The following is a 26,492-nucleotide window of genomic DNA, read 5'->3' as shown; positions in this document are numbered from 1 at the left end:
CCCTCCACTGCCCAAATTCTTTTGTCAATTTTCTTAGATCCTTTGCTAACCGTCCTATCAGCCAGCAGAAACAACTTCTTTTTAACTTTCCCCTGTTAAAGCCCTTTAGAGTTTTAAACAGCTCTGCTAAATCTCCCCTTAAATTTTCTCTGCTACTTGAACACATGCTTGGGCATGGTCACAGATTGGGATTGGGTAGGGGGCTGAGAATTACAGAGTGCTTGTTGGGGACCTAGAAACAGGAACTGCCCCCCCACCCACCCATATGCTTCACAGGTTACTGGCTGACCCAGCTCGAGTAGGTGTGCAATCTAAAATGGCATGAACAGCCCAAGGAATTGCTCGCCAAGAAGCAAATCCTCATCGTCCGACGCGGGAAGGAGAGGGACAACATGAGGTGCGATTGTATTCATCATGGCACCATTCCTCATGGAACCAAGGCACCCCGTCCAAAAAGACAACTTGGACTGAACAGCGCTTACCATAAGTGGAATGAAGGGTCCAAAAGTCCTCCATTATCGCTCGTAGGCTTTACGACTGGATACCAGATAGTCAGACTGGGACACTGTCTGGGAGTCACCAAGAACACCAGACACAAGCTGTCTGCTCTAGTTGGGGACGAGGGGTGAGCCAAGAAAGCACGTGTCCGACCCCCTTTATTTGGGAGAAAAGCACTGAAAGCCAGCCTCACGATTGGAAAAACCAAAGTCGGATAGATCTAGGCAGATATGCGAAAACAAAAACCACGCCACCACATGCAGCAGTGATGTGCACATTCGATCAAAGGTCATGGGCATTCGCAGAGAAAATCCACATTGGACGCTCTCGCTCTGGCCTTCTACAGCCTTCCTTGGGAAAATCGGTCAACCCTCAAGCGAGGAAAAACGCAGGCTGATACTCTATATCCAGTGCCTCGGCATTCTTCACAAATCCATTAATTAACTCCACGACTGTCACAAATCAAAGCCCACACTCGGAGCACTAAGCTCCTTATCTCTATGACGGTCAATTATTAAACTGTACACATGTGTGCTGCGTGCATAAACAGGCTGGGATTTTTCCAGCCTCCGCACAACATTTTCATACCATACTCTGCATTCTCCTACCCCTCCCTCCCTCCCCCACTGGATACCACATGCTAAAGTAGCTTAAACTATAAAAAGATTCGGGAGATCTTATTACATTAAGCACAATATAAATGCTCAGATCTCCGGATCAGGAGCCAGTTTGGGATAGACTCCAGTAAAAGCATGGTGTTCTTCAAGCTGAGACTTGAGCTTGCTGGATGGTTGAAGATGGGGGAAGGGTGTTTGGCATCGAGCGATTCGACTCACCGTTTATTGCTTCTTACAAGGAGGTCCCTCCACCTCCAGGCTCCTTGACATGGAATCAGAGAGACAACTACTGCAGGAGGAGGGCTTTCAGCCCCTGGAGTCTGTGCTGGCTCCTTGGAAGAACCATCCAACTCATTGCTCTCCACTGCCCTTTTCCTGCAACCCTGTGATTTATATTTTGCTTTTAAAGCATTGATCAGATTCCTTTCGAAGTCAGGCTGATTAAGCTTCCACTGTCCATTTATGAAGTGCATTGCAGAACAAAACAGCTCCCTGCATGAAGGAAAATTCTCCTCACCTCCCCTCTGTTTCTGTGGCCAAATCCTTTACCAGAACCTCTTGCAATGTTAGTCAGAAGTCACACAACACCATGTTATAGCCCAATAGGTTTATCTGAAATCACAAGATTTTGGAGCATTGCCCCTTCAATCACCTGTTGGACTATAACCTGGCATCATAAGACTTTTGGCTTTGTCCATTCTAGTCCAACAGCAGCATCTCCACTTCATGATTTTTAAACACTTGTATTGCATCTCACCCATACCCATGTGCTCTAAGGAGAAACCTCCAGTTTCTCTGCATTCACTGAGGTCCCTTTTTAAGGCAGGAGCCTTGTCAGAAGGTCGCTGATTTGGCTTTGTTCTATCCACCAACATCCCTCCGAACTAAAACAAGGGGATATTGAGTAGACTGGCAAAGTGGGGATGGGGGGGGGGGGGGGGGGGGGGTGTTGGTCCCCATGCAAACGTATGGGTTGGATTTATGGTTATGATGGTGTCAGAGATCACTTACGCAGCAAGGGTCCTGGTACTTTCCCATGGTCGTGAGCCTAGCATTGATGTTCATTGTGGCCTTGTAAATGCTGTTTACTTCAAGACAATTGGAAGTCATAGCCAGTGACCCGAGGGTGGCCCAAGACTCAAAGCCAATGGAGCACTTCTGAAGGGTTCTCGGCCAATTGGCACAGAGCTACAGCCCCCAGCAGCAAGCAGCTGACTTGTATTTTGGGGATGCTGGACGAGGGATTAAGACGGGTCAGGAGACAAAGGGAGTCTCCCCTGCTTGTTCTTTGAAGTGTGATGCGAGATCCTCTTCATCTTGAGTGGCCCGACACGGCGTAGTCACCCTGACTGAAATATGACACCTCTACAGTGGAGCATTTCTCCCACGCATCCATCTATACATGGGATCCTATTTCTAGGCCAACTGGAGAGCAGCCGAACTTCAGGATTTATGACTGTTGAACAGCCTTTTTGAACCAAATGCCAAAATTTTTTGCAATTACCAAATAGAAAGTGTCACAAAGGCACTCTTTTTATGCAACTGTAATTTTTTGCCTAGGGTTATATTCATAGTAATGCCCTGAAGAAGAATATTATTTTTTCATTCTTTGTGCATGGCCAGTCCTTGTTGCCCTTCCCAATTGCCCCTGAACTGAGTGGCTTGCTGGAACCATTTCAAGGGTAGTTCAGAGCTAACCACAATGGCTATGGGTCTGGAATCACATGTAGTCCAGACAGGGTAAAGGTGGCAGCTTTCCAACCTTAAAGAACACTAGTGATCCTGATGGATTTTTAGGTCGAATCGATCATAGGTGTCATGGTCACAATTGCCAAAACTCGCTATATATTCCAGATTTATTTACTGAATTCAAATTCCACGAGCTGCTATGTTGGGATTTGAACGCCTGCCCCCAAAGCATTAGATCTTACCCTCTGGATTGTTATCCCTGTAAACGTTAACTGTTATTCCACTGGCTCCATTTCTATCACGGGGCTAGAAAGTTTGTATTTGGCGATAGACCCAGTCATTGATCAAAAAGTCAAGAAACAGTTGTGGGTGGCCTGAACTGATTTCACGGATGGGACACAATTTTCTGTCAGTGCTGTGCCTCCCAAGGACTATGGTTATATCCTTCAGTATCCTTCCAGAGTGAGACAGCCAGCCAATCAGAAGGCCAATGGTTACTGAGTCCCTGGAGTGCGGCCCACTGTTAGGATTGCACCCAGACAGCAGCAGTAACATGGACACGCCATGCCAATTGGAGTCCATACCGATGCTCCAAAGCGCATGCCTACCAGACCCACACCCCCTGGGGGTGTGAAGTGGGAGTGGTGGGGCACAGTTGCCAGTGCCGGTCGGGCACACCCTGGCGAAGGGTTGTTATTGCTGAGGCTGGGAGGCGCTACGTTTGCCTTTGTTCTTACTAGCAGGTGAGGAAGTGGGGTGCCACCAGTGGTGTCTGGAAGAGGCTCTATTAGCCCTGAATTGGCCACACCCAGAAGCCCCATCGATTTCCATCCAAATGTGGAAGCAGCAAGGCTGATGTGCATAGTAGCAATTATGAACTCTCCCCACTTGTATTTCTCAGACTGAGATGAGATGAGATCCTTCAATAAGCCTTTTCTGCTAATACTTGATAGGCGGCGGCACGGTGGCTCAGTGGTTAGCACTGCAGCCTCACAGCGCCATGGACCTGGGTTCAATTCCACCCTTGGGCGACTGTCTGTGTGGAGTTTGCACATTCTCCCCGTGTCTGCGTGGGTTTCCTCCGGGTGCTCCGGTTTCCTCCCACAGTCCAAAGATGTGCAGGCTAGGTGGATTGGCCATGCTAAATTGCCCGTAGTGTTCAGGGGTGTGCGGGTTATAGGGGGATGGGTCTGGGTGGGATGCTTCAAGGGGCAGTGCGGACTTGTTGGGCCGAAGGGCCTGTTTCCATACTGTAGGGAATCTAATCTTAAAAAAAACCCGGGAAGTTCTAAATAATTAAAGACCCAGGTCTGTCAAGTTCACCTTACCCCTTCTGGCAGTCATGTGATACAACAATATAGATTGGTTGACTACACATGACAAATCAATTTGTCTTTAACAGGCCCAGACACGAGGCGAGGAATATGGCCAGGGATGGGCATTGAGTACAGTGAGAGCATCTGAAATGGTTAAATCTGTGAACTTCAATAAGCACTACCAAATATGATGATGTCAGATGGGAAATGATAGTTTCAGATCTTACACTGAGGTTTCCACTGAGTAACAATGCCTATTATACTAGTGTAACTTGTATTGAGCTGGTGTCGTGCAATAAATTGTATCCTGAGAATAAACTATCATGAAGTTAAGAGCCTCTTCCTGTCAGACTTACCAAGTGGTTTTCCTCTATCAGATCAGATGAACCAGGCCTGAAAATCCGTACCAGCAAATCAACCTGATTTGTAGCTCAGGTTGAGGTTCTGGATGTGAGTTTGCTCGCTGAGCTGGAAGGTTAGTTTTCAGACGTTTCGTCACCATTCTAGGTAACATCATCAGTGAGCCTCCGACGAAGCCTCGTTCGTTTTATTTGTTGTCTGTATGGGGTCTTTTAAGTTCATTAGCTGCTGTTTTAGTGTGTTGGTGGGTTTGTGGGCTACCCTGATGCCAAGGGGTCCGAGTAGTCTGGCAGTCATTTTGGAAATGTCTTTGATGTAGGGGAGAGTGGTTATGGTTTCTGAGCCCGTTTTGTCTGTTTGTTTGGGTTTGTTGCTGAGAAATCGGCGGACTGTGTTCATAGGGTACCCATTCTTTTTGAATACGCTGTATAGGTGATTTTCCTCTGCTCTGCGTAGTTCCTTTGTGCTTCGTCGGAGGCTCACTGATGATGTTACCTAGAATGGTGACGAAACGTCTGAAAACTAACCTTCCAGCTCAGCGAGCAAACTCACATCCAGAATCAACCTGATGGATCTGACACCATGGTGAGCCGTGGTGCCGATCTATCGCACAACATTGGGAACTAATCATCCACAATCCTTCCCAACATTTACCACATGTTTTTTTTTAGATTAGATTTCCTGCAGTGTGGAAACAGGCCCTTTAGCCCAACAAGTCCACACCGCCCCTTCAAACATCCCACCCAGACCGATCCCCCTATAACCACACACCCCTAAACACTATGGGCAATTTAGCATGGCTGATCCACCTAGCCCGCACATCTTTGGACTGTGGGAGGAAACTGGAGCACCCGGAGGAAACCCACGCAGACACGGGGAGAATGTACAAACTCCACACAGACAGTCACCCGAGGCTGGAATCGAACCCGGGTCCCTGGTGCTGTGAGGCTACAGCGTTAACCACTGAGCCACTGTGCCACCCCCTCTCAATTTCCTCACAATATCCCAAAAATGTATTTTCTAACACCAAGTGAATCCATCTGATTTATATTTGATTGGAAAGCATTTGTATTGATTCACTGTCTCTCTCAGGAGTCTGCCTGCCTCTTGTTTTAGAAATGATGAGCCTATATTCCTGGACCTGTGCAGGGGAGCTTGAAGGCGTGAGGCAGAGTGGATAGTGACAAAAATGCTATCAATTCACTTTGAGGCAGTTCCACACTACGTTCTCACCTCGGATGGGACTGCAGACTGCAGCTTCCTGATTGGAATCCTGCAATGGCTATCTCTAGGTTCCTGCCCAATGTTCTGAATTTATCCCTGGCCATTAGCAGGCCGTGTCCTCTGCTTCCACTGCTTTGGTTAAAGTAAAGTAGCTGGTGATTGCAATCTGTTGAGATTCATGACTTATCCAGAGGGACCCTGACGTCGTAAGAGACGTAAAAGCTTTTGTGCTCCTGAGATGCTGCTTGGCCTGCTGTGTTCATCCAGCCTCACATTTTATTATCTTCTTCCTACTGTATACAGCCCGTCATGATTTTGCAAATCTTCCATCAGATCTCCTCTCAGCCACCTTCTCTCCAAGGTGAACAGTTCGCTCATAACATCTCCTTCTGTATTCTCTGTAATGGGTTCACATCCTTCCTATAAAGGTGGTGCCCAGAACTGCATGCAATACTCCAGGTGAGATCTAATAACTTTTTTTTCTACTGAACTCTGCGCTTCTTTTGATAAAGCTAAGAACACCGTATGCTTTCTGCCACTTTCAATGATCCATGCACATATATACCCAGGTCCCTCTGCACCAGCACTACCTTCAGAATTGTACCATTCTTCCTCCCATAATGAACTACCCTACACTTCTCAGTGAATTTCATCCATCACCTACCTATGCACTTCACCAACTTATCTATGTCCTTTTGACGTTTACACTGGTCCCCTCACCGTTTACAATGCTTCAAAGTTTCATTTCATTCACAAACTTTCAAAGTGTCGCCTGAACACTCCAATCCAGATCATTAATTTGTATCAGGAAAAGCAAGGATTTCAATACCGATCCAAAGGGAATTCAATTACAAACCTCGCTCCAGCCACAAAATATTCATTACTCTGTTTCCGATCACTCGACCAGTTTTGTATTCATGTTGCTACAGTTCTTTTATACCATGACCTACGACTATCCTCAGTTGTGTGTCACTCAACTAATTTTGTATCCGTTTCATTTAATCATTATTTATTTATTCAAATCATACCTTCCAATCTCTGAACCATGGGAGAATTCAGTGAGTTGTAACATGTAACGCAGCAAATTGGCAACTCAGAGAGTGCACTAAGCTACATTTTCTGAAACTCTGTCTGCATGACCCAAATCTCAGGTTGTGAATCCTCCAGAATTGTCCTGGAGTCTCTAGGAATTAAAGGTTCATCACTTGGATGGTCAGGATTGAACGCATTCATTTTAGGATATTAAAATCTTGGAGATAGGATAGCCTTTGTTGAAAGGCAGGAGCCCACGTGAACAGATCTCTGGAAACAAAAGCAAGGAGAGTAAGCAACCACTGTATGAGACAGAAAGGTATCCAATAAACAAAGGAGAGGGGTCTGGGCATTCTGGACATTGCTTTGGGGTTGGATTCGCTGTGTTAACTTTCACTGCATTTCCGGGTAGACATCAATCAATAGGATGCACTCCAAAGCTACAGCAAGTGATGAGGAAAGTACTTGGAAAAATCCTAGCCAAATTATATTCCAATAAACAAATGAATATGGAGAGTATGAGAGACGTTGAAGGATACAATGTGTCAAATAATGAAGAGAAATTGGAAGGTCTCATTTGGTGAAAAACAAGGGGAATGGGAAGTACTGACCCAAGCAGCCGTTATGTTTATAAATAACACATGGTCCGATCCAGGACTGTCGGACTAATGAGGTCTGAACATTATGCTAGCGCAAGAGGCTGTAACATTTACCAGACATTAAACAACATGTATTGCAGTTGGATTGGACTTCACTAGAACCCTCCTAAGAATGTACAAATTAAGACCAGAATTGGACCACTTGGATTCTCCAGCTTGCTCTGTAATTTACTAAGATCATGGCAGATTTGATTGTGGCTTCCATTTCACATTCCTGTCTCTTCCTGATAACTACTGACTCCCTCGTTAGTCAAGAATCTCTACCTTAAAGGTATTCAATGACCCTGCCTCCACATTCACTGGGATGAAGAGTTCCACATACTAATGACCCTTGAAGAAAACAATTCTTCCTCATTGCTGTCTTAAATGAGACGTCCCTCATCTTTAAATTGTCTCTCCTCGTTCTGGTCCTTCCTTCAATTCCTATCTCCTGTATCCAATATCACTGACGATGCAGTCAAGCTATGAGCATTTAGTTTTTAATTCCGTTTACAGTAATATTAAGCTCAACAATAAGTGTCAGTGGGTTGTACAATAATACAAGGATTGAAAGGCAAGGCCGACCTAATTCTCTCCAGACATCAATACGGGGTTACTACATGATAGTTGGATGAGACGGCTCTCCCTCTTTCCCTCTCTCATCCACCAGTGCTGTGGCAAACTAGAACATTTCTATCAGCAATCAGACTGAAATCAGCCAAGTTACAGAGACCCAAAATCGAACCACTGCCGGGACTACATGCTGGCCAAACAGACCCATACCAAGGGGAGCTCTGAGTTTCAAAGATTTGAATGAGGTTTCTGTATTGTAAACGTCTTAAAGGGCTAGTGCTGAACAGAGCATTAAGTACTGGGTAATTCAGAAATGCCACATGGACTCAGGCAAGGGAATAGCACTGGTTCTCCCATTGATATCTCCCTCATTGTTATAGTAACTTGACAGTGTTAGCAGAAGTAAAAAGCTATGAATTAATAGCCATTATGGAGACATGGCTACGGGGTAACCAAGACTGAGACTTGAATATTAAGGGCATTGAAGAATATGCTAAAAAGTAAAGGAAGTGTGGCAGTGCTGATAATGAAGTACAGGATCAGTGCATTAATGAGAGAGGGTCTCTGAGCAGAAGAACAGGATCCATAGTCTGTTTGGGTGGAGACAAGAGACAATAAGGGGCAGCAAACATTGGTAGAAGAGGCCACCAACAGTACTGCTAATGTGGGGAATGATGTATATCAGGGAATCTGAAGCATATGTAGCGAGGGGCATCCAGTAATCATGGGTGACTTCAATCTATATACAGATGGAGGTGATTTAATGGGCATCAATTTTGCAGAGGAAAATTTCCTGGAATGTGTTCGAGATGGTTTTCTCGAGCAATGTACCAAAGAATCAACTAAGACACAGATTTTAGATTTCATATTATGCAATACGAAATAGCTAATTACTAATCCTTTTGTTAAAGAAACTACCATCATTGGGTGGAATTTAAATTTAAAAAGGACACAGTTCAGTCTGAAACTAGGGTCTTAACTCCAAACAAGGGCAAATATAACAGTATAAAGAAGAATTGCTATGGCTAATTGGAAAAATACATTAAAATGTTTGATGGCACATAGACAACAGCTCAAACATTTCAAGAACTAATGTTTGTTTTTAGAAAAACACATATACCTTTAAGGCTAAAGTACCCAACAGGAAAAGTAAAAGAGCCATGCTAACAAGGATAGCTAAAGATATTACTAGATCTAAGAAGGAGATATAATGTTACCTAAAAATGCAAGCCCGAGGATTGAGAGAATTTTAGAATTGAGCAATGGAGGACTAATAAATTGATAAAGGTGGAATACAAAATTAAAGCAGAAAGCAAGAAACATTAAAACAGATTATAAAAGCATCTACAGGTATATGAAAAAGAGAAGACTAACAAAGACAATTGTGGGTTCATTTCAGCCATGGCAATTTCTAAAGAAAACAGAAATGCCAGAGAAGCTAAACAAGCACTTTGCGTCTGCCTTTATAGAGGATGGCATGAGAAGGCTTCATGAAATAATTAAGAGCCATGAGTCTGGTGAGAATGTAGAACTGAAAGAAAATAATATTAGTTTTTTAAAAAAATATCCTCGGCGACATTAATGGCAATGAACATTGATTAATCCCTAGCACCCGATGACTTTCACACTAAAGATTTAAAAGAGCTGGCAACAAAGATAATAGATACATTGGTGATCTTCTTCAAAAATTCTATTAAATCTACAATGTTGCCTGCAGATTGTAAGTTTTCAAATATAACTACATTCGATAAGAAAGGAGGGAGAGAGAAAACAGGGAAATACAAACCTGTTAGCCTGATGTCAGTAGTAAAGATAACACTGGAATTTATCAAATATGACATGATTACCAGATAATTAGAAAATAATTGCTTGATTGGGCAAAGTCGATGGATTTATGAAGGGAAATCCTGTTTTACAAATCTAATTTTTTTTTGTGATGTGACTAGCAAAGTCAATTGGGGGGGAACCAGCGGATGCATGGCATTTGGATTTTCAGAAGGTTTTTGATAAAGACCAACAGAGGAGTTTGGTAAAGGTATAACACATAGGATTGGGGTAACATACTACCATGGATTAAGGATTGATTAATAGTTAGAAAGCAGACAGTAGAAGTAAATGGGTCACTCTTGATCGGTTGTGAAACTGTGGAGCTGAGTTCATGAAAAGATCAGCCATTACTTTACTGAATGGCAGAACAGGCTCAATTGGCTAGTAGACTACTCCTGTTCCTATTTCTAATGTTCTCATGTTCTCAAAGTTGGCAGGATATTATTGGTGGAGTAACGCAAGGATCAGTGCTTGGGCCTCAGCTGTTCACCATCTATATTAAAGATTTGGACGTGAAGGCCAATTGTAATATTTCCAAGATTCTCCTTGAAACATACAACCTTCTTAAAAGGGACAGAGAGAATAAATGCAGAAGGGCTATTTCCCCTGGCTATGGGGTCTAGAACCAGGGTACATAATCTTGGAATAAAAGGTAAGCCATTTAGGAGTGAAATGAGGAGGAACATCTTCATTCAGCAGGAGATGAATCTTTGGAATTCTCTAACCCAGAGAGCTGTGGAAGTTCTTTCATCAAGTAAATTCAAGACAGAAATTGATGTATATTGATATAGAAATGGCATGAGCATATGGCATTGATACAATCAGGAGCCATCTAGAATGGTAGAGCAGGTTCAAGAGGCAGAATGGCTTACTCTTGCTCCTATGTATTCCAAACAATGTCTATCATATAGTAAGCTACATCTCACTTAAGACGAGAACTGCTTTTCATTGGGCTAACAAATAATTTTCATCGAACGCAGCAGACCAAACACACCCTTTAGGTCACCAACAGAAAAGAGGTTGGAGGCAAGAATTCTGCCAAAATGGATCTTATACCAAGATAAGCTGTGATCAGGATTCATCATAAAGCATTGTGCAGCTTTAGGAACGACCGAAAATGTCAGCTTTCCTGCTCCTCTGATGCTGCCTGGCCTGCTGTGTTCATCCAGCTCTACACTTGTTATCTCAGGCCCAAAGTCACTCGCTTTTATTTGGTTTAGAACATAGAACATAGAACAGTACAGCACAGAACAGGCCCTTCAGCCCACAATGTTGTGCCGACCATTGATCCTCATGTATGCACCCTCAAATTTCTGTGACCATATACATGTCCAGCAGTCTCTTAAATGACCCCAATGACCTTGCTTCCACAACTGCTGCTGGCAACGCATTCCATGCTCTCACAACTCTCTGCGTAAAGAACCTGCCTCTGACATCCCCTCTATACTTTCCACCAACCAGCTTAAAACTATGACCCCTCGTGCTAGCCATTTCTGCCCTGGGAAATAGTCTCTGGCTATCAACTCTATCTATGCCTCTCATTATCTTGTATACCTCAATTAGGTCCCCTCTCCTCCTCCTTTTCTCCAATGAAAAGAGACCGAGCTCAGTCAACCTCTCTTCATAAGATAAGCCCTCCAGTCCAGGCAGCATTCTGGTAAACCTCCCCTGAACCCTCTCCAAAGCATCCACATCTTTCCTATAATAGGGCGCCCAGAACTGGACGCAGTATTCCAAGCGCGGTCTAACCAAAGTTTTATAGAGCTGCAACAAGATCTCACGACTCTTAAACTCAATCCCCCTGTTAATGAAAGCCAAAACACCATATGCTTTCTTAACAACCCTGTCCACTTGGGTGGCCATTTTAAGGGATCTGTGTATCTGCACACCAAGATCCCTCTGTTCCTCCACGCTGCCAAGAATCCTATCCTTAATCCTTTCAGCTTTCAAATTCGACCTTCCAAAATGCATCACCTCGCATTTATCCAGGTTGAACTCCATCTGCCACCTCTCAGCCCATCTCTGCATCCTGTCAATGTCCCGCTGCAGCCTACAACAGCCCTCTACACTGTCAACGACACCTCCGACCTTTGTGTCGTCTGCAAACTTGCTGACCCATCCTTCAATTCCCTCGTCCAAGTCATTAATAAAAATTACAAACAGTAGAGGCCCAAGGACAGAGCCCTGTGGAACTCCACTCACCACTGACTTCCAGGCAGTTGTTACTAGTTGTCTTTTTCTTTAGATCCCCTGCAATAAAATCCCCTAAAATATCACTGTAAAGGACCTTCGTGAAACCACATCTTGAATACCATGAGGTGTTTTGTTCTCCTTAATTAGGGAGAGAAATACCTGCTTTTAAAGCAATAATGTGAAGGTTCAGACTGGATTGGTTCCTGCAAGAGGATTTGTTCTGTGGTAAGAGGATGAATAATTGTTCATACTCCCTGTAGCTTGGAAGAATGAGAGATGATCTCATTGAAATTTCAAGATTCTGAAGGGGCTTGAAAGGGTAGGCACTGAGATTGGGTCACAATCTCAGGATAAGGGACCAATCAATTTGGGCCAAGATGACACTTTGGAATTCTCTACTCCAGTGGGTTAGCTCCATCATGAAACGTATTTTAAGGCTGAAAGAGAGAGATTTTTAGTATCTCAGGGAGTGAAAAGATGTGTTGAACGTGGTGTTGATCAGCTTTGATTATGTTATTTGGTGCAGCAGGTCAGATGGTGTCTACACCTGTTCCTATTTCTTATGTTCTTATTTAAATTGAAAGTAATGAAACTCCACACTGGGATTTTTTTTTGAAAAGACTGGTGTAGCTTGTTTGACAATACTTGAGACATTATGTATTAAGACCGTGCTTACAGGAACACACACTTGAATAGCACTTACTGATTTCTGCATTTAACTACGTATATATAAATCCCAGCAGCTGCTTGTCTGGTTTACACTTACATAACAGTGAAGTCTAGAGCAAAGTCAGGCAGGCTCAGTGGATACAACTCACACCTTTGGTCAAAAGATTGTAGCCTTGCGCCCCACAGAACATAATGTAGTCTGACACTTCAAGATGGTAACTAAAGGTATGTCCCTTCCCTTCACAATTGGTCACACTATTTCAGCCACGAAGGATTTTCTGGTCATTTTCAACATTGTTGCTTGTGGGAGATAGCTGTGCATAAACTGGCTGTTGCCTTTTCTAGATTGTGGAAGTGACTATACTGAACAGTACCCCCTGATCTGGATGTGAGTTTGCTCGCTGAGCTGGAAGGTTCATTTTCAGATGTTTTGTCACCATTCTAGTTAACATCATCAGTGAGCCTCCGGTGAAGCACGGGTGTCATGCCCCGCTTTCTCTTTATCTGTTTAGGTTTCCTTGGGTTGGTGATGTCATTTCCGGTTCTTTTTCTCAGAGGATGGTAGATAGGCTCCAAATCAATGTGTTTGTTGACGGAGTTCCAGTTGGAATGCCATGCTTCTAGGAATTCTCATGCGTGTCTCTGTTTGGCTTGTCCTAGGATGGATGTGTTGTCCCAATCAAAATGGTGTCCTTCCTCATCTGTATGTAAGCATATTAGTGATAGTGGATCATGTCCAGTATCAGTACCCCCTGATATCATGGATGGTGAAATAAAAATGTGGTATCTTGTAATCACAATTACAAACAAACCATTTTGTCACTGGTGTGTGATTCCCTCACTGATGAAGATGGAATTGGTCACTCCTGCCTTTTTGCTTTCCCAAACAAAGACCAGACTTGTCAAAGATTTCCTCTCCAGTATGCTGTCCCTTCAAACAGTAAAGGCAAAACACATCACCATGGGAACTAGCTTTGTGGAGACACACAACTGAATCTATTCACACAGCATTTGACATGGACAATTGCCGAAGGGCCTTGAGTTATTACCTTCGTTCCTACTGATGTTATAAGAGACTCCCACGCGTAAGGTCAGGGACATATATAAACAAAATATTGGTTTAGTCTGTTAGAATTTGTATGACGGATAATTCTTTGATGACGCATCAATATTCTTGATTATCTTTGTGGCATCTTCACATAGAACTTTCTTTTAGGCATTAAATGGATGATCTGAAATAGATTAAGTGGGTGGAGTGTGAGATGGGGAGGGTTTACATGGGGTGGGGAATGGGATAAAATGGGTGGGTAGGGTGTGTGAGATAGGGGAGGGTGTGCATGGGGTGGGCAAGGGGGTTAAATGGGTAGGTAGGGTGTATGACATGTATAGATGGGATGTGCAATAATGGGACTGTTGGGCTGAATGATTTCTTTATCATTCTAGTCTTTTAATGTTCTGACACTGCAAGGAAGTTGCTCAGTTGTGGTTCAGTTTGAACAGAACCAACAGGACAGCAATGTATCTATTGGCATTTTAAGAGTGGGATGCATAGACCGTAATTCGATCTGGTGAGAATCAGTGCCATGTAACTGAATGGGAATGGATTTCTTCCTGAGATTCTATATCATGGCAGCCACAAGGAGGGATTTTTAAATCACAGTTTGGAGTTTGATGCTTCTTTGAGGTGGTGGGTTGCTGAAGTGTTAAGGGGACTGTGAGATGTCATTTTCAATTTTGTTGTATGTGGAAACAGGTGGATGGGATTGGTCAGCTTTTTTTCCAGAACTGATCCAATTTTCATTCCGCTGGGATGACTGGACTAAACGCTTTCTGATGAATTGTTCTACTAGATATTCAGCGGGGCAGTGAATCCAAAAGGCACCTATCCACAAGGTGACTGAAGCCTGCGCCTTGCATGTACTGGGCTTGCAATACACCCAAGCTAATGTGTTCCAGGCAGCACTGCCAACCCTGCAAAGGTCACTGATGATGTTATACACGGAGCTGTATTCCCACTGTAATCACAGCATTGCCTCTCTGAATGTGGAACAGTGCTGCCTCTGTCTCTTCCATGTGTGGTCTGATGCAGAGACGGGTGAAAATAAAAGGAGTTTGAGGGGAAACTGTGGTAATGTGGGTTACACAGAGCAATACTGACGGAGCACCCTCACGAATATTTATTGTCTCCACTTTTAGTTATGTTGATCAGCAACTTGAGGTAAGTCACACCGCTTTGCAGTCCTTGTGCCACCGCTGGCCTCTTAGTCAGCAGGCAAATCTGAATACAAGCCCATACGGAACAGCATGAGAAATGACAATCCAACCCCTCAACGTTCAACAACTCCTACAATCTGCAATCCCATATTGACTTTTAAAATATCAAAACTCCTCAAGGCACTATGTAAGAATGCTTATAGTTAAAAACTTGGACACCAACCTGCACAAGCTCAGTTTCAAGATGATCTTAAAGGGAGACAGGAGAAGAAGAGAGGTGGAAACATTTTGGTGGAGAATTACCAGTGAGAATCTGAATGCTGTTTATCAAAACTTTTAATTTTGTGTTCATCAGGACAAATACAAGAGTAAAATTTCTAATGAGCATATTATTCTGTCCTGCACAAGGGGGCTGACTGATACCAGGTGAATAACCCAACACTGAAACAAACACTATATTCCTTCAGAGATAATGGGAATTCCTTCAGTCGTTTGTAACAGGCAGAGTACAGATTGTACTCAACCAGCCCATGCTTGCAAAACCTAAAGGAAAATGCCAGCAAAATGTGATTCCTGATCATAGAAATATAAAAGCTAGGAACTAGAGTAAACCATTTAGCCCTCGAGTCTGTTTTGCCATTCAACATAATCATGGCTGGCATTCAACCCAGCATCCTGTTCCCACCTTCTCCATACAACCTTTGATCCCTTAGTCCCTAAGAACTTTGGGGCGGTACAGTGGCTCAGTGATTAGCACTGCAGCCTCACAGCACCAAGTACCCGGGTTCGATTTCAGCCTCAGGTAACTGTCTGTGTGGAGTTTGCACATTCTTCCCGTGTCTGCATGGGTTTCCTCCGGCTGCTCCGGTTTCTTCCCACAGTCCAAAAGATGTGCTGACTAGGTGGATTGGCCATGCTAAATTGCCCATAATGTTCAGGGATGTGTGTGGGTTATAGGGGGATGGGTCTGGGTGGCATGTTTGAAGGGGCGGTGTGGACTTGTTGGGCCGAAGGGCCTGTTTCCACACTGTAGGGAATCTAATCTAAAACTGTATGTATCTCCTTCTTGAAAACATTCAATGCATTTGGCCTTAGCCACTTCCTGTGGCAGAGAATTCCACAGCCTCATCACACTCTGGGAGAAGACATTTCTTCTCAGATCAATCCTAAATGATCTACCTCAGATTCTTAGACTGTGACCCTGGTTCTAGACACCACAGTCACCAGGAACATCCTTTCTGTTGTAATGGACCAGACTAGCCCCTTCAAAACATTTTAAGAAGATAGCCTAGACCTTATTTTTTTCTTATTTATAGGAGAGTGTAAGGCACTGGATTCCAGATGCAATTCGATTGGTCAAACTACTTGACTTTAATCAAAACATAATTATTGCTGAGTTACAGTTAAAATACAAACAAATTTTTTAAAAATTGGCTTAACTGTAACTCTATCAAAATGCTTAACAAAATAACACACATAATTAACTACTCCAAATTAACTCCAGTATAGTAACATCCCATAAACACACCCTTGGCAAAGGCAAATTCAATAAAATAGATTGTCTCACATGCAATTCTAGCAGCAGGAAGAGAAGCCCAGCTTTTAGCTGTAATAAAGACAGGGATAAGAGCTTCCACATCCAGCTTTAAGACTCTATCAACTGCAGAAAACTAAACTAAAAATCCTGGTTCTGTAGGAACTTGACCCCACCCATTCAGGCTGCTTCTATTGTTCTAACTTTAAAAAAAATCCAACCCCTCACAAACTGTTTACTTAATTGGCTTTGAGCAGACCATTCTTCACCTCTGTATCAAACTTTCTTCATAAAAACTGACAAAATATGTGTCTTATATCCCCTGTTAAAAATGAACCATCAATGTACAAAGATGGCTTCATTTTTAAAAACCTTTAGCTTTCCACTATTAGTACACTATCATATATATATACACAATACATTGACTCCAAGTATGTAAGCATTGACTAATACAGTCTATTTCAGTCCATTTTTAGCCTCACCACCAAACATCTCCAACTTTCTTCATCAATGCTGTAGTAACACATTAGCAATTATATTCTTGCATCCTACTACATGCATAATTTTCAAACTGAATGGCCTCAAAATTAAGCTCCACCTGTACAGCCTGGTATTTTTAACCTTAAATTTTTCCAAAAGCTTTTATGGGCTTATGAACAGGATACACAATTGTCTCAGACACATTACTGGCAATATAAATGTTGAAATGTTGCAACACCAACACCAAGCTCAAGGTCTCCTTCTTAAGTGTGCAATATTTCTGCTGATGATGACTCCATTCTCTGGAAGTAACACCCAACAGGTCTCTCTACCTTCGCAAGAAGGTGGGTAAGGTTCTTAGAATAACAAGCTACCCACTACTTTCAGGCCATTCTGTTTCCACCTCCAGAAAAGATGCCTCAGTGGCAATGTTGCAAACAGCCCACCTCTACTCTTGCCCCCATGAAAGGCTGATCATTTTGCTCTCCAATCCCAACCTCTAGACTGATGCTTCAATGTAGTACTGACAGGGTTTGCAGTGTATGATGCTGCCTTCTAGCGAGATCTTCATTGATAGCCCATTTGCCCTCCTGTCAAGGCCCAGGAGAAAGAAGAGATGGACCATTGGTTGGATTTGAGCAGAGTGGGAGACTGTAGTGGCAGGAGGGAAATCTGACTGAAGGAGTCGGGGAAAGTCAGGATGTTGCTTGTGGAGATCCCAGCAAAGTGTTGGTCCAACCTGCCTGCACAATGGAGTAGGAGCTGGACTAGGAGTAGAACCATTTGGTTTCTTCATGCTTTCACAAAATGTTGCTGTTAGTGGTAAGGGTGTCATGTGTGGCCCTTTCCTAACTGCCCTTGAGCTGAAGTGACTTGCTTGGTCTGGGTCAGAGGACAGTTAAAATTCAACAATATTGGAGCAGGTCTGCAGTCATATATAGGCCAGACTAGGTAAGAGCTGCAGATTTCCTTCCCTGAAGATCTTCGTTAACCCACAGGCAGGTTGTACAGCAATCACTGACAGTTGTCGTTTGCTTCATTTATGGTCCAGATTTTATTACGTGAATTCAAATTCCACCAGCCACTGGGATTAGTCTGGGCCTCTGACTTATTGGTACACTGACTCATAATGAGATGGAGTAAACTCAAATAACTGCTTCATATGGATGGGCTGTTAGAGATCCCTAGATAATAGTGTAGGTCAAGAAGGCAATTGAACCTCACATATCTAGAGTTTAAAAACTGCTGAGATCTGTCAACTGTTGGACAATGAGAAGAATTAAGACTTAATGCTGCACCAGAAAAGGCAGCAATTAGAGAAAATTCATGGCTCAGAAAATATTACATACTGAGGAACGAGTAAAACATAATTAGTAAGGAACAATCGCCCTGTCAAGTGAGTTCATTATGTCACCCGATTGCCTTCTGTTACAGAGAGCAGCTGTCTTTATAAGGGTGCCAATTTAGATCCCAACTCCAACATTCAGTTCTGAACGATGCTCAGAAGATGTTATCCTGACTGATTACAGTGCCCAGGCCATGCTAATGTTCCTCGCTGGGCACTGACGAGTGTGCCCAGTGAGAAATCAGCTAAAAATTCAAAAGATGCTTATCGGGAGAGGGTGACATTTCCACTTTGCAGTGAACTTCTGTTGCCCTTTGGCTTTCTCCTACAAAGCTAGTGAGTCAGATTTCTGGCCCATTTTCCACAGGATTTTACAGCACAGAAACAGGCCACTTGTTCAGCTGGTATATGCTGGTGATTTTCATCCACAAAAGCATTTCATTTAATCCAATTAACGTCACGTGCTGTTCTTTAATAGCAAGCCAGGCAACACCAGAGGAGCAGAAAAGCTGACATTTCAGGTCTGGACCCTTCTTCAGAAGAAGGGTCCCGACCCGAAACGTCAGCCTTTCTGCTCCTCTGATGCTGCCTAGCCTGCTGCGTTCCTCCAGCTACATACTGTGTTATCTCTGACTTCAACATCGGCAGTTCTTACTATCTCACATGTTCTGTTCTTTTCTCTCTCATGTATTTATTTAGCTTCTTTGGAAATGTACGGATTTGGTTTACCTCAACCAGTCCATGTGAAAGGGAGTTCCACAATCTAACCACTCTCTGGGTGAAGATGTATCGCCGAAGATATACCTATGATGACCTTATGTTTACGTCCCCTAGTTATGCTGCAAATGAGGAGATCTTGTATTGCAATGGGCATGGCATCTCTATCTCTGGACCATGAGTTGCAGGATTGAGTCCCATTCTGTGACTTGTTGACCAAGGAAAATGCATTCCTAATGTAGCTAAACAATCTCATTATCAGGTCAGACCAACTCCATGGAAGATCCAACACCCTCCGAGCACTGAGTATCCAGAGAGAGAGAGAAAGAGAGAGAGAGGAAGACAGCGATAGAGACAGAGAGAGAGAGCGAAGGAGAGAGAGAGAGTGACAGATACAAAGAGAGACGTGCCCGCCCAGAGAAATGAGAACATGGAACCCCTTCATTATTTAATGGCCTCAGTCAGATCACCCCTCAGTCTTCTTTTTTCTGGTGGAAAAGGCTCTGGCTTGTCTAATCTATATTTTAAAGTGGCAGCTCCCCTTTAAGACAGATATACCAGTAACTGATATTGAAAAAATGACCCTTTGCATTGATCTCAAGTGGTTTGGTTGCTCATGAAGCTCCTACAGGCATGCAACACCCCAGATCATGAAGCAAAGTTGAGTGACGTGCCCTTTCAATCAGAAAAATGCGACCAATAAAATAAAGGAAAAGGGGAACAAAAGCTGGCGTTTCTGGCCTAGACCGTTCATCAGAGAGGGGGATGGGGCAAGGGTTCTGAAATAAATAGGGAGGGAGGGGGAGGTGGACCAAAGATGGATAGAGGAGAAGATAGGTGGAGAGGAGAGAGGTCAGGCCGGGGAGGACGGACAGGTCAAGGAGGCGGGATGAGGTTGGTAGGTGGGAAATGGAGGTGCGGCTTGAGGTGGGAGGAGGGGATAGGTGAGAGGAAGAACAGGTTAGGGAGGTGGGGACGAGCTGGGCTGGTTTTGGGATGCAATGGGGGAGGGGGAGATTTTGAAGTTTGTGAAGTCTACATTGATACCATTGGGCTGCAGGGTTCCCAAGCGGAATATGAGTTGCTGTTCCTGCAACCTTCGGGTGGCATCATTATGGCACTGCAGGAGGCCCATGATGGACATGTCGTCTAAGGAATGGGAGGGGGAGTTAAAATGGTTCGCGACTGGGGGTTGCTGTTGTTTATTGCAAACCGAGCAGTGGTGTTCTGCAAAGCAGTCCCCAAGCCTCCGCTTGGTTTCCCCAATGTAGAGGAAGCCACACCGGGTACAGTGGATACAGTATACCACATTGGCAGATGTGCAGGTGAACATCTGTTTTATATGGAAAGTCATCTTGGGGCCTGGGATGGGGGCGAGAGAGGAGGTGTGAGGGTGAGAGTGGAGGTGTGGGAGCAAGTGTAGCACTTCCTGCAGTTGCAGGGGAAGGTGCCGGGTGTGTTGGGGTTGGAGGGGAGTGTGGAGTAGACAAGGGAGTCACGGAGAGAGTGGTCTCTCCGGAAGGCAGACAAGGGTGGGGATGGAAAAATGTCTTGGGTGGTGGGGTCGGATTGTAGATAGCGCAAGTGTCGGAGGATGATGCGTTGTATCCGGAGTTTCTAGCTGGTTATAGAAACTGATGTCGATTTCAAGCCCATCGGCTCCCACCGCTATCTAGAATACACCTACTCCCAACCAACGCCCTACAAAAATTCCATCCCCTATTCCCAATGCCTTCGCCTCCGCCGCATCTCTCCCAGGATGAGCCATTCCACTCCCGCGCATCCCAGATGGCCGCGTTCTTCAAGGACCGCAAGATCCCCCCCACAGTGGTCGAGAACGCCCTTGACCGTGTCACCCACATTTCCCGCAACGCATCCCTCACACCCCGCCCCTGCAATAACCACCCTCAGAGAATCCCCCTCCTCCTCACATACCACCCTACCGGATACAACGCATCATCCTCTGACACTTCCGCCATCTACAATCTGACCCCACCACCCAAGACATTTTCCCATCCCCACCCTTGTCTGCCTTCCGGAAAGACCACTCTCTCCATGACTCCCTTGTCCGTTCCATACTCCCCTCCAACCCCACCACACCCGGCACCTTCCCCTGCAACCGCAGGAAGTGCTACACTTGCTCCCACACCTCCTCTCTCGCCCCAAAACCCCTTCTCTCGCCCCCATCCCAGGCCCCAAGATGACTTTCCATATTAAGCAGAAGTTCACCTGCACATCTGCCAATGTAGTATACTGTATCCACTGTACCCAGTGTGGCTTCCTCTACATTGGGGAATCCAAGCAGAGGCTTGGGGTCCGCTTTGCAGAACACCTCCGCTCGGTTCGCAATAAACAACTACACCCCCCAGTCGCGAACCATTTTAACTCCCCCTCCCATTCCTTAGACGACATGTCCATCATGGGCCTCCTGCAGTGCCACAATGATGCCACCCGAAGGTTGCAGGAACAGCAACTCATATTCCGCTTGGGAACCCTGCAGCCCAATGGTGTCAATGTGGACTTCACAAACTTCAAAATCTCCCCCTCCCCCACTGCATCCCAAAACCAGCCCAGCTCGTCCCCACCTCCCTAACCTGTTTTTCCTCTCACCTATCCCCTCCTCCCACCTCAAGCCGCACTTCCATTTCCCACCTACCAACCTCATCCCGCCTCTTTGACCCTTCCGTCCTCCCTGGACTGACCTATCCCCTCCCCACCTATACTCTCCTCTCCACCTATCTTCTCCTCTATCCATCTTCGGTCCGCCTCCCCCTCCCTCCCTATTTATTTCAGAACCCTCTACCCATACCCCTCTCTGATGAAGAGTCTAGGCCTGAAACGTCAGCTTTTGTGCTCCTGAGATGCTGCTTGGCCTGCTGTGTTCATCCAGCTTCACACTTTGTTATCTTGGATTCTCCAGCATCTACAGTTCCCATTATCTCTAAAGGAAAAGGGGTTTTAGTTTCAATTTCCATTTGTTGACAGATATATTTCAAACAGATGAAGGAGGAGTGGGGAAAACAATGTAGGGTACGAAATGGAACTGAATTAAATAAATCATGTTATTTACCTCCAAAGCTACTCAGTATGATCTGATCTGAAGCCCAATAGGGTGTTCTTCCATTCACATATTAGTGAGGGAATTGAGCTGGCTGTGTCACCAAATTCTCTTATCTCTCGCTAAGTATCTCAAGTTGTTTGATCTACTAATAATCCGTGTGTCTATAATGAAAAAGCTTCCATTCCAGTAAAATCACAGCTTACTGCCCAAAGCCTCTTTGATGGGAACAAACAGCAAGATGGACCAGATTGTAAATGTTGGCCATAATCCCCTCAATCAATAGAAATAAATGCACACCCTGTCTCATACACATGCACGCACACACAAAACACCCTCACAAACACACTTTCAACACACAAACACAACACACTTTCAGACACTTGTACATACAGAGTATGTACACACCACATATTCAGATACACACATACATTCACAGACACACGCTCACACACAATTAGACATGCATATCTCTCTCACATGTATTTTCAGAGACATGCACTCATTCATACATAGACAATTAAGTTCATATACACTCACTGAAGCACACACACACACACACACACACACACACACACACACACACACACACACACAAACACACTTTCAGAGACACGCGTTCACTCTCACATACACAATACACAGACATTCTTGTGGGTTTCTTGCGGGTAATTAGCATTGCCATCAGACTCACAATCAGGTCCAGGTCCCATTTATTATGTCATTCAGTGGACTACAGCATAACAGCTCTGAGCCAGACAGCTGTAAATTCAAGCCCCTCTCCTATGGCCTGGGAGTAATATCTATACTGACGCTCCAATGCAGTGCAGAGGCCGTGCTGCCCTGTCAGAGTTGCCATATTTCACATTAGACATTAAACTCGGCCTGCCCTCCAAAGTGGAGACAAAAAATATCCCATATCACGATTTTGAAGGAGATTTTTTCAGTGTCCTGGGCAATAGGCAGCACGGTGGCCCAGCAGTTAGCACTGTAGCCTCACAGCACCAGGGGCCCAGGTTCGATTCCAGCCTCGGGCAACTGTCTGTATGGAGTTTGCACATTCTCCCTGTCTCTGCGTGGGTTTCCTCCGTGTGTTCCAGTTTCCTCCCACAGTCCAAAGATGTGCAGGCTAGGTGGATCGGCCATGCTAAATTGCCCGTAGTGTTCAGGGGTGTGTGGGTTATAGGGTTGGGTGTGGGTGGGATGCTTCAAGGGCAGTGTGGACTTATTGGGCCGAAGGGCCTGTTTCCACACTGTAGGTAATCTAATCTAATCTAACCTAATCTAATCTAATCAATACTTCTCCTTTAACCAACCTCGCCAGGACAGATTAGGTGGCCATTATAAAAATGTGGGATTAAAACACGACAATGTTGTCGAGGAGAATACTGAGATACAGGCTACTAGACTAGGTGGGATTGAGGTTCACAAGGAAGGGGTATTAGAGATCCTGCAAGAGTGTGCAGATAGATAAGTCCCCTGGGCCGGATGGGATTTATCCTAGGATCCTCTGGGAAGCCAGGGAGGAGATTGCCGAGCCTTTGGCATTGATCTTTAACTCGTCATTGTCTACAGGAATAGTGCCAGATGACTGGAGGATAGCAAATGTGGTTCCCCTGTTCAAGAAGGGGAGTAGAGACAACCCTGTTAATTATAGACTAGTGAGCCTTACCTCAGTTGTTGGTAAAGTGTTGGAAAAGGTTATAAGAGATAGGATTTATAATCATCGAGAAAAGAATAAATTGATTAGGGATAGTCAGCACGGTTTTCTGAAGAGAAGGTCGTGCCTCACAAACCTTATTGAGTTCTTTGAGAAGGTGACAAAACAGGTAGATGAGAGTAAACCGATTCATGTGGTGTATGTGGATTTCAGCAAGGTGTTCGATAAGGTTCCCCACAATAGGCTATTGTACAAAATGCGGAGGAATGGGATTGTGGGAGAAAAAGCAGTTTGGATCAGAAATTGGCTTCCTTAAAGAAGACAGAGGGTGGTAGTTGATGGGAAATGTTCATCCTGGAGGCCAGTTACTAGTGGTGTACCGCTAGGGTCAGTGTTGGGTCCACTGCTGTTTGTCATTTTTATAAATCACCTGGATGAGGGCGTAGAAGGATGGGTTAGTAAATTTGCAGACAACACTAAGGTCGGTGGAGTTGTGGATAGTGACGAAGGATGCTGTAGGTTGCAGAGAGACATAGATAAGCTGCAGAGCTGGGCTGAGAGGTGGCAAATGGAGTTTAATGCGGACAAGTGTGAGGTGATGCACTTTGGTAGGAGTAACCGGAAGGCAAAGTACTGGGCTAATGGTAAGATTCTTGGTAGTGTAGATGAGCAGAGATATCTCGGTGTCCATGTACACAGATCCTTGAAAGTTGCCACCCATGTTGACAGGGTTGTTAAGAACGCATACAGTGTTTTAACTTTTATTAATAGAGGGATCCAGTTCCAGAACCAAGAGGTTATGCTGCAGCTGTACAAAACTCTGGTGCGGCCGCACTTGGAGCATTGTGTACAGTTCTGGTCGCCGCATTATAAGAAGGATGTGGAAGCTTTGGAAAGGGTGCAGAGGAGATTTAATGGGATGTTGCCTGGAATGGAGGGAAAGTCTTACGAGGAAAGGCTGAGGGACTTGAGGCTGTTTTCGTTAGAGAGAAGAAGATTGAGAGGTGACTTAATTGAGACATATAAAATAATCAGAGGGTTAGATAGGGTGGATAGGGAGAGCCTTTTTCCTAGGATGGTGACGGCGAGCACGAGGGGGCATAGCTTTAAATTGAGGGGTGAAAGATATAGGACAGATGTCAGAGGTAGTTTCTTTACTCAGAGAGTAGTAAGGGAATGGAACGCTTTCCCTGCAACGATAGTAGATTTGCCAACTTTAAGAACATTTAAGTCATCATTGGACAAGCGTATGGACGTACATGGAATAGTGTAGGTTAGATGGGCTTGAGATCGGTATGACAGGTCGGCACAACATCGAGGGCCGAAGGGCCTGTACTGTGCTGTAATGTTGGATTTCCGGAAGAATCCCCCCGAAACTGAAAGATCTGTTTAACACACAAGGTGAAAGACAGCACCTTTTGACAGTGCAGTTCTCCTTCAGTGATAAACCAGGACTGCCAGACTGATTATGTTGCTCAGGTTTTTAGAGCAGAGCTAGGTCTTGCCACCTTTTGACTTTGAGTGTAGTCACAAGCCATGATCGACAACTGAAGCAGCGAGCAAGGGGCTGCTATAAAATGGCTGCTAGGGGCAAGGACCAGCTTTGTTCTGAAGAGCAGGAGGCACAGAGAGGAAGATATTCACTCCTGAGAGCGAAGGTTTTAGCACCTTAGTCAGCTATTTGCTGAGAAACCAGCTTCCTCACAATCACTCCCTTTTTTACTTTTTTGAACGAGCATGGGGGAACCGCAGCTCCAGTGTCGCCATTATATCTCTGAGGCCTTCTCAGAAGTGCAAAAAGGTCAGTGCAAATAATGGGAATATGGAAAAATGGGCCTTGCACAATGGTCTCTATTCAGCCCACAAGGCCAGCTGCCAGGATTTCTCAGATAGCTACAGAAAGGGAGCAAGACAAGCTGCCAAGTAGGTTGCTGTTGCACCTATTTAAGAGCCAGTGTGGAACACGCTGAATGACCACGATGGTTCCAAAATAAAAAGGAAGCCCTACAAATTATACAGCAACTTTTACAACACCAGATATCCCAAAGCTCTTTAGAGCAAATGAAACCTGTAGTTACTCCAGGGATGTTGGAAATGCAGCAGCCGATTTGCACACAGCAAGATCCCACAAACAGCAATGTGACAACGCAGCAGGATCTTTCACATCAGCTGAAAGGACAGTCAGAGACACCCTCATTAAGGGCTCTTGTGGTGCAATGGTAATGTCCCCACCTCTGAGCCACAAGGCCTGGGTTCAAGCGTTTTTTTAAATACACTCATGGGTCATGGGGGCTGCTGCATAGACAATATTTATTGGCTGGCCCGAGTTGCCCTTGAGAATATGGGAGTAAGCTGCCTTCTTGAACCACTGAAGTCCAAGTGCTGGACACTGACCCACAATGCTTCAGGACAGAATTCCAGGATTTTGACCCTGTGTAACTGAAGGAAAGGTGATATATTTCCAAGTCAGGATGATGGATTACTCGCGACAGTATTCCTAGCCTCTGACCCACTCGTGTCGTCACTGTTTGTGTGGTGAGTCAAGTTGAGTTTCTGGTCAATGGTAACCCCCAGGATGTTGATAGTGGGGGATTCAGTGATGGTAACACCATTGAATGTCAAGTGGTGGTGGTTAGGTTGTCTTTTTTGGTGATGGTCATAGCCTGGCAATGGTGTCGTGCAAATGCCCCTTGCCAATTGTCAGCCCAAGTCTGGATATTGCTCAGATCTTCTTGCGTTTGAACACGGACTGCTTCAGTATCTGAGGAGTCACAAATGGTGCTGAACATTGTGCAATCATCAGTGAGCATCCCTACTTCTGACCTGATGATGGAGAGAAGGTCATTGA

At 44.7% G+C, this 26,492-nt stretch overlaps 1 protein-coding gene across 3 annotated transcripts in view; it reads right to left on the bottom strand.

Moving 5' to 3' along the window:
- The window catches only part of LOC125456310 (retinoic acid receptor RXR-gamma-A-like), a 174,430-nt gene that overhangs the window by 117,218 nt on the left and 30,720 nt on the right, over positions 1–26,492 (bottom strand). The window contains exon 1 of one of the 3 annotated variants that reach the window (XM_059647720.1): positions 483–987. The exons of the other annotated variants lie outside the window; for them this stretch is intronic. Within the exon in view, the coding sequence (XP_059503703.1) occupies positions 483–516 (34 nt within the window). The 5' untranslated portion in view covers positions 517–987. Of the gene's footprint in view, positions 1–482; positions 988–26,492 lie in introns of those variants that run through there. 3 annotated transcript variants of the gene reach the window in all.

Source organism: Stegostoma tigrinum, chromosome 8 (assembly GCF_030684315.1).
Source record: "Stegostoma tigrinum isolate sSteTig4 chromosome 8, sSteTig4.hap1, whole genome shotgun sequence".
Lineage (NCBI taxonomy): Eukaryota > Metazoa > Chordata > Chondrichthyes > Orectolobiformes > Stegostomatidae > Stegostoma > Stegostoma tigrinum.
This window is presented reverse-complemented; position numbering and strand designations above follow the sequence as displayed.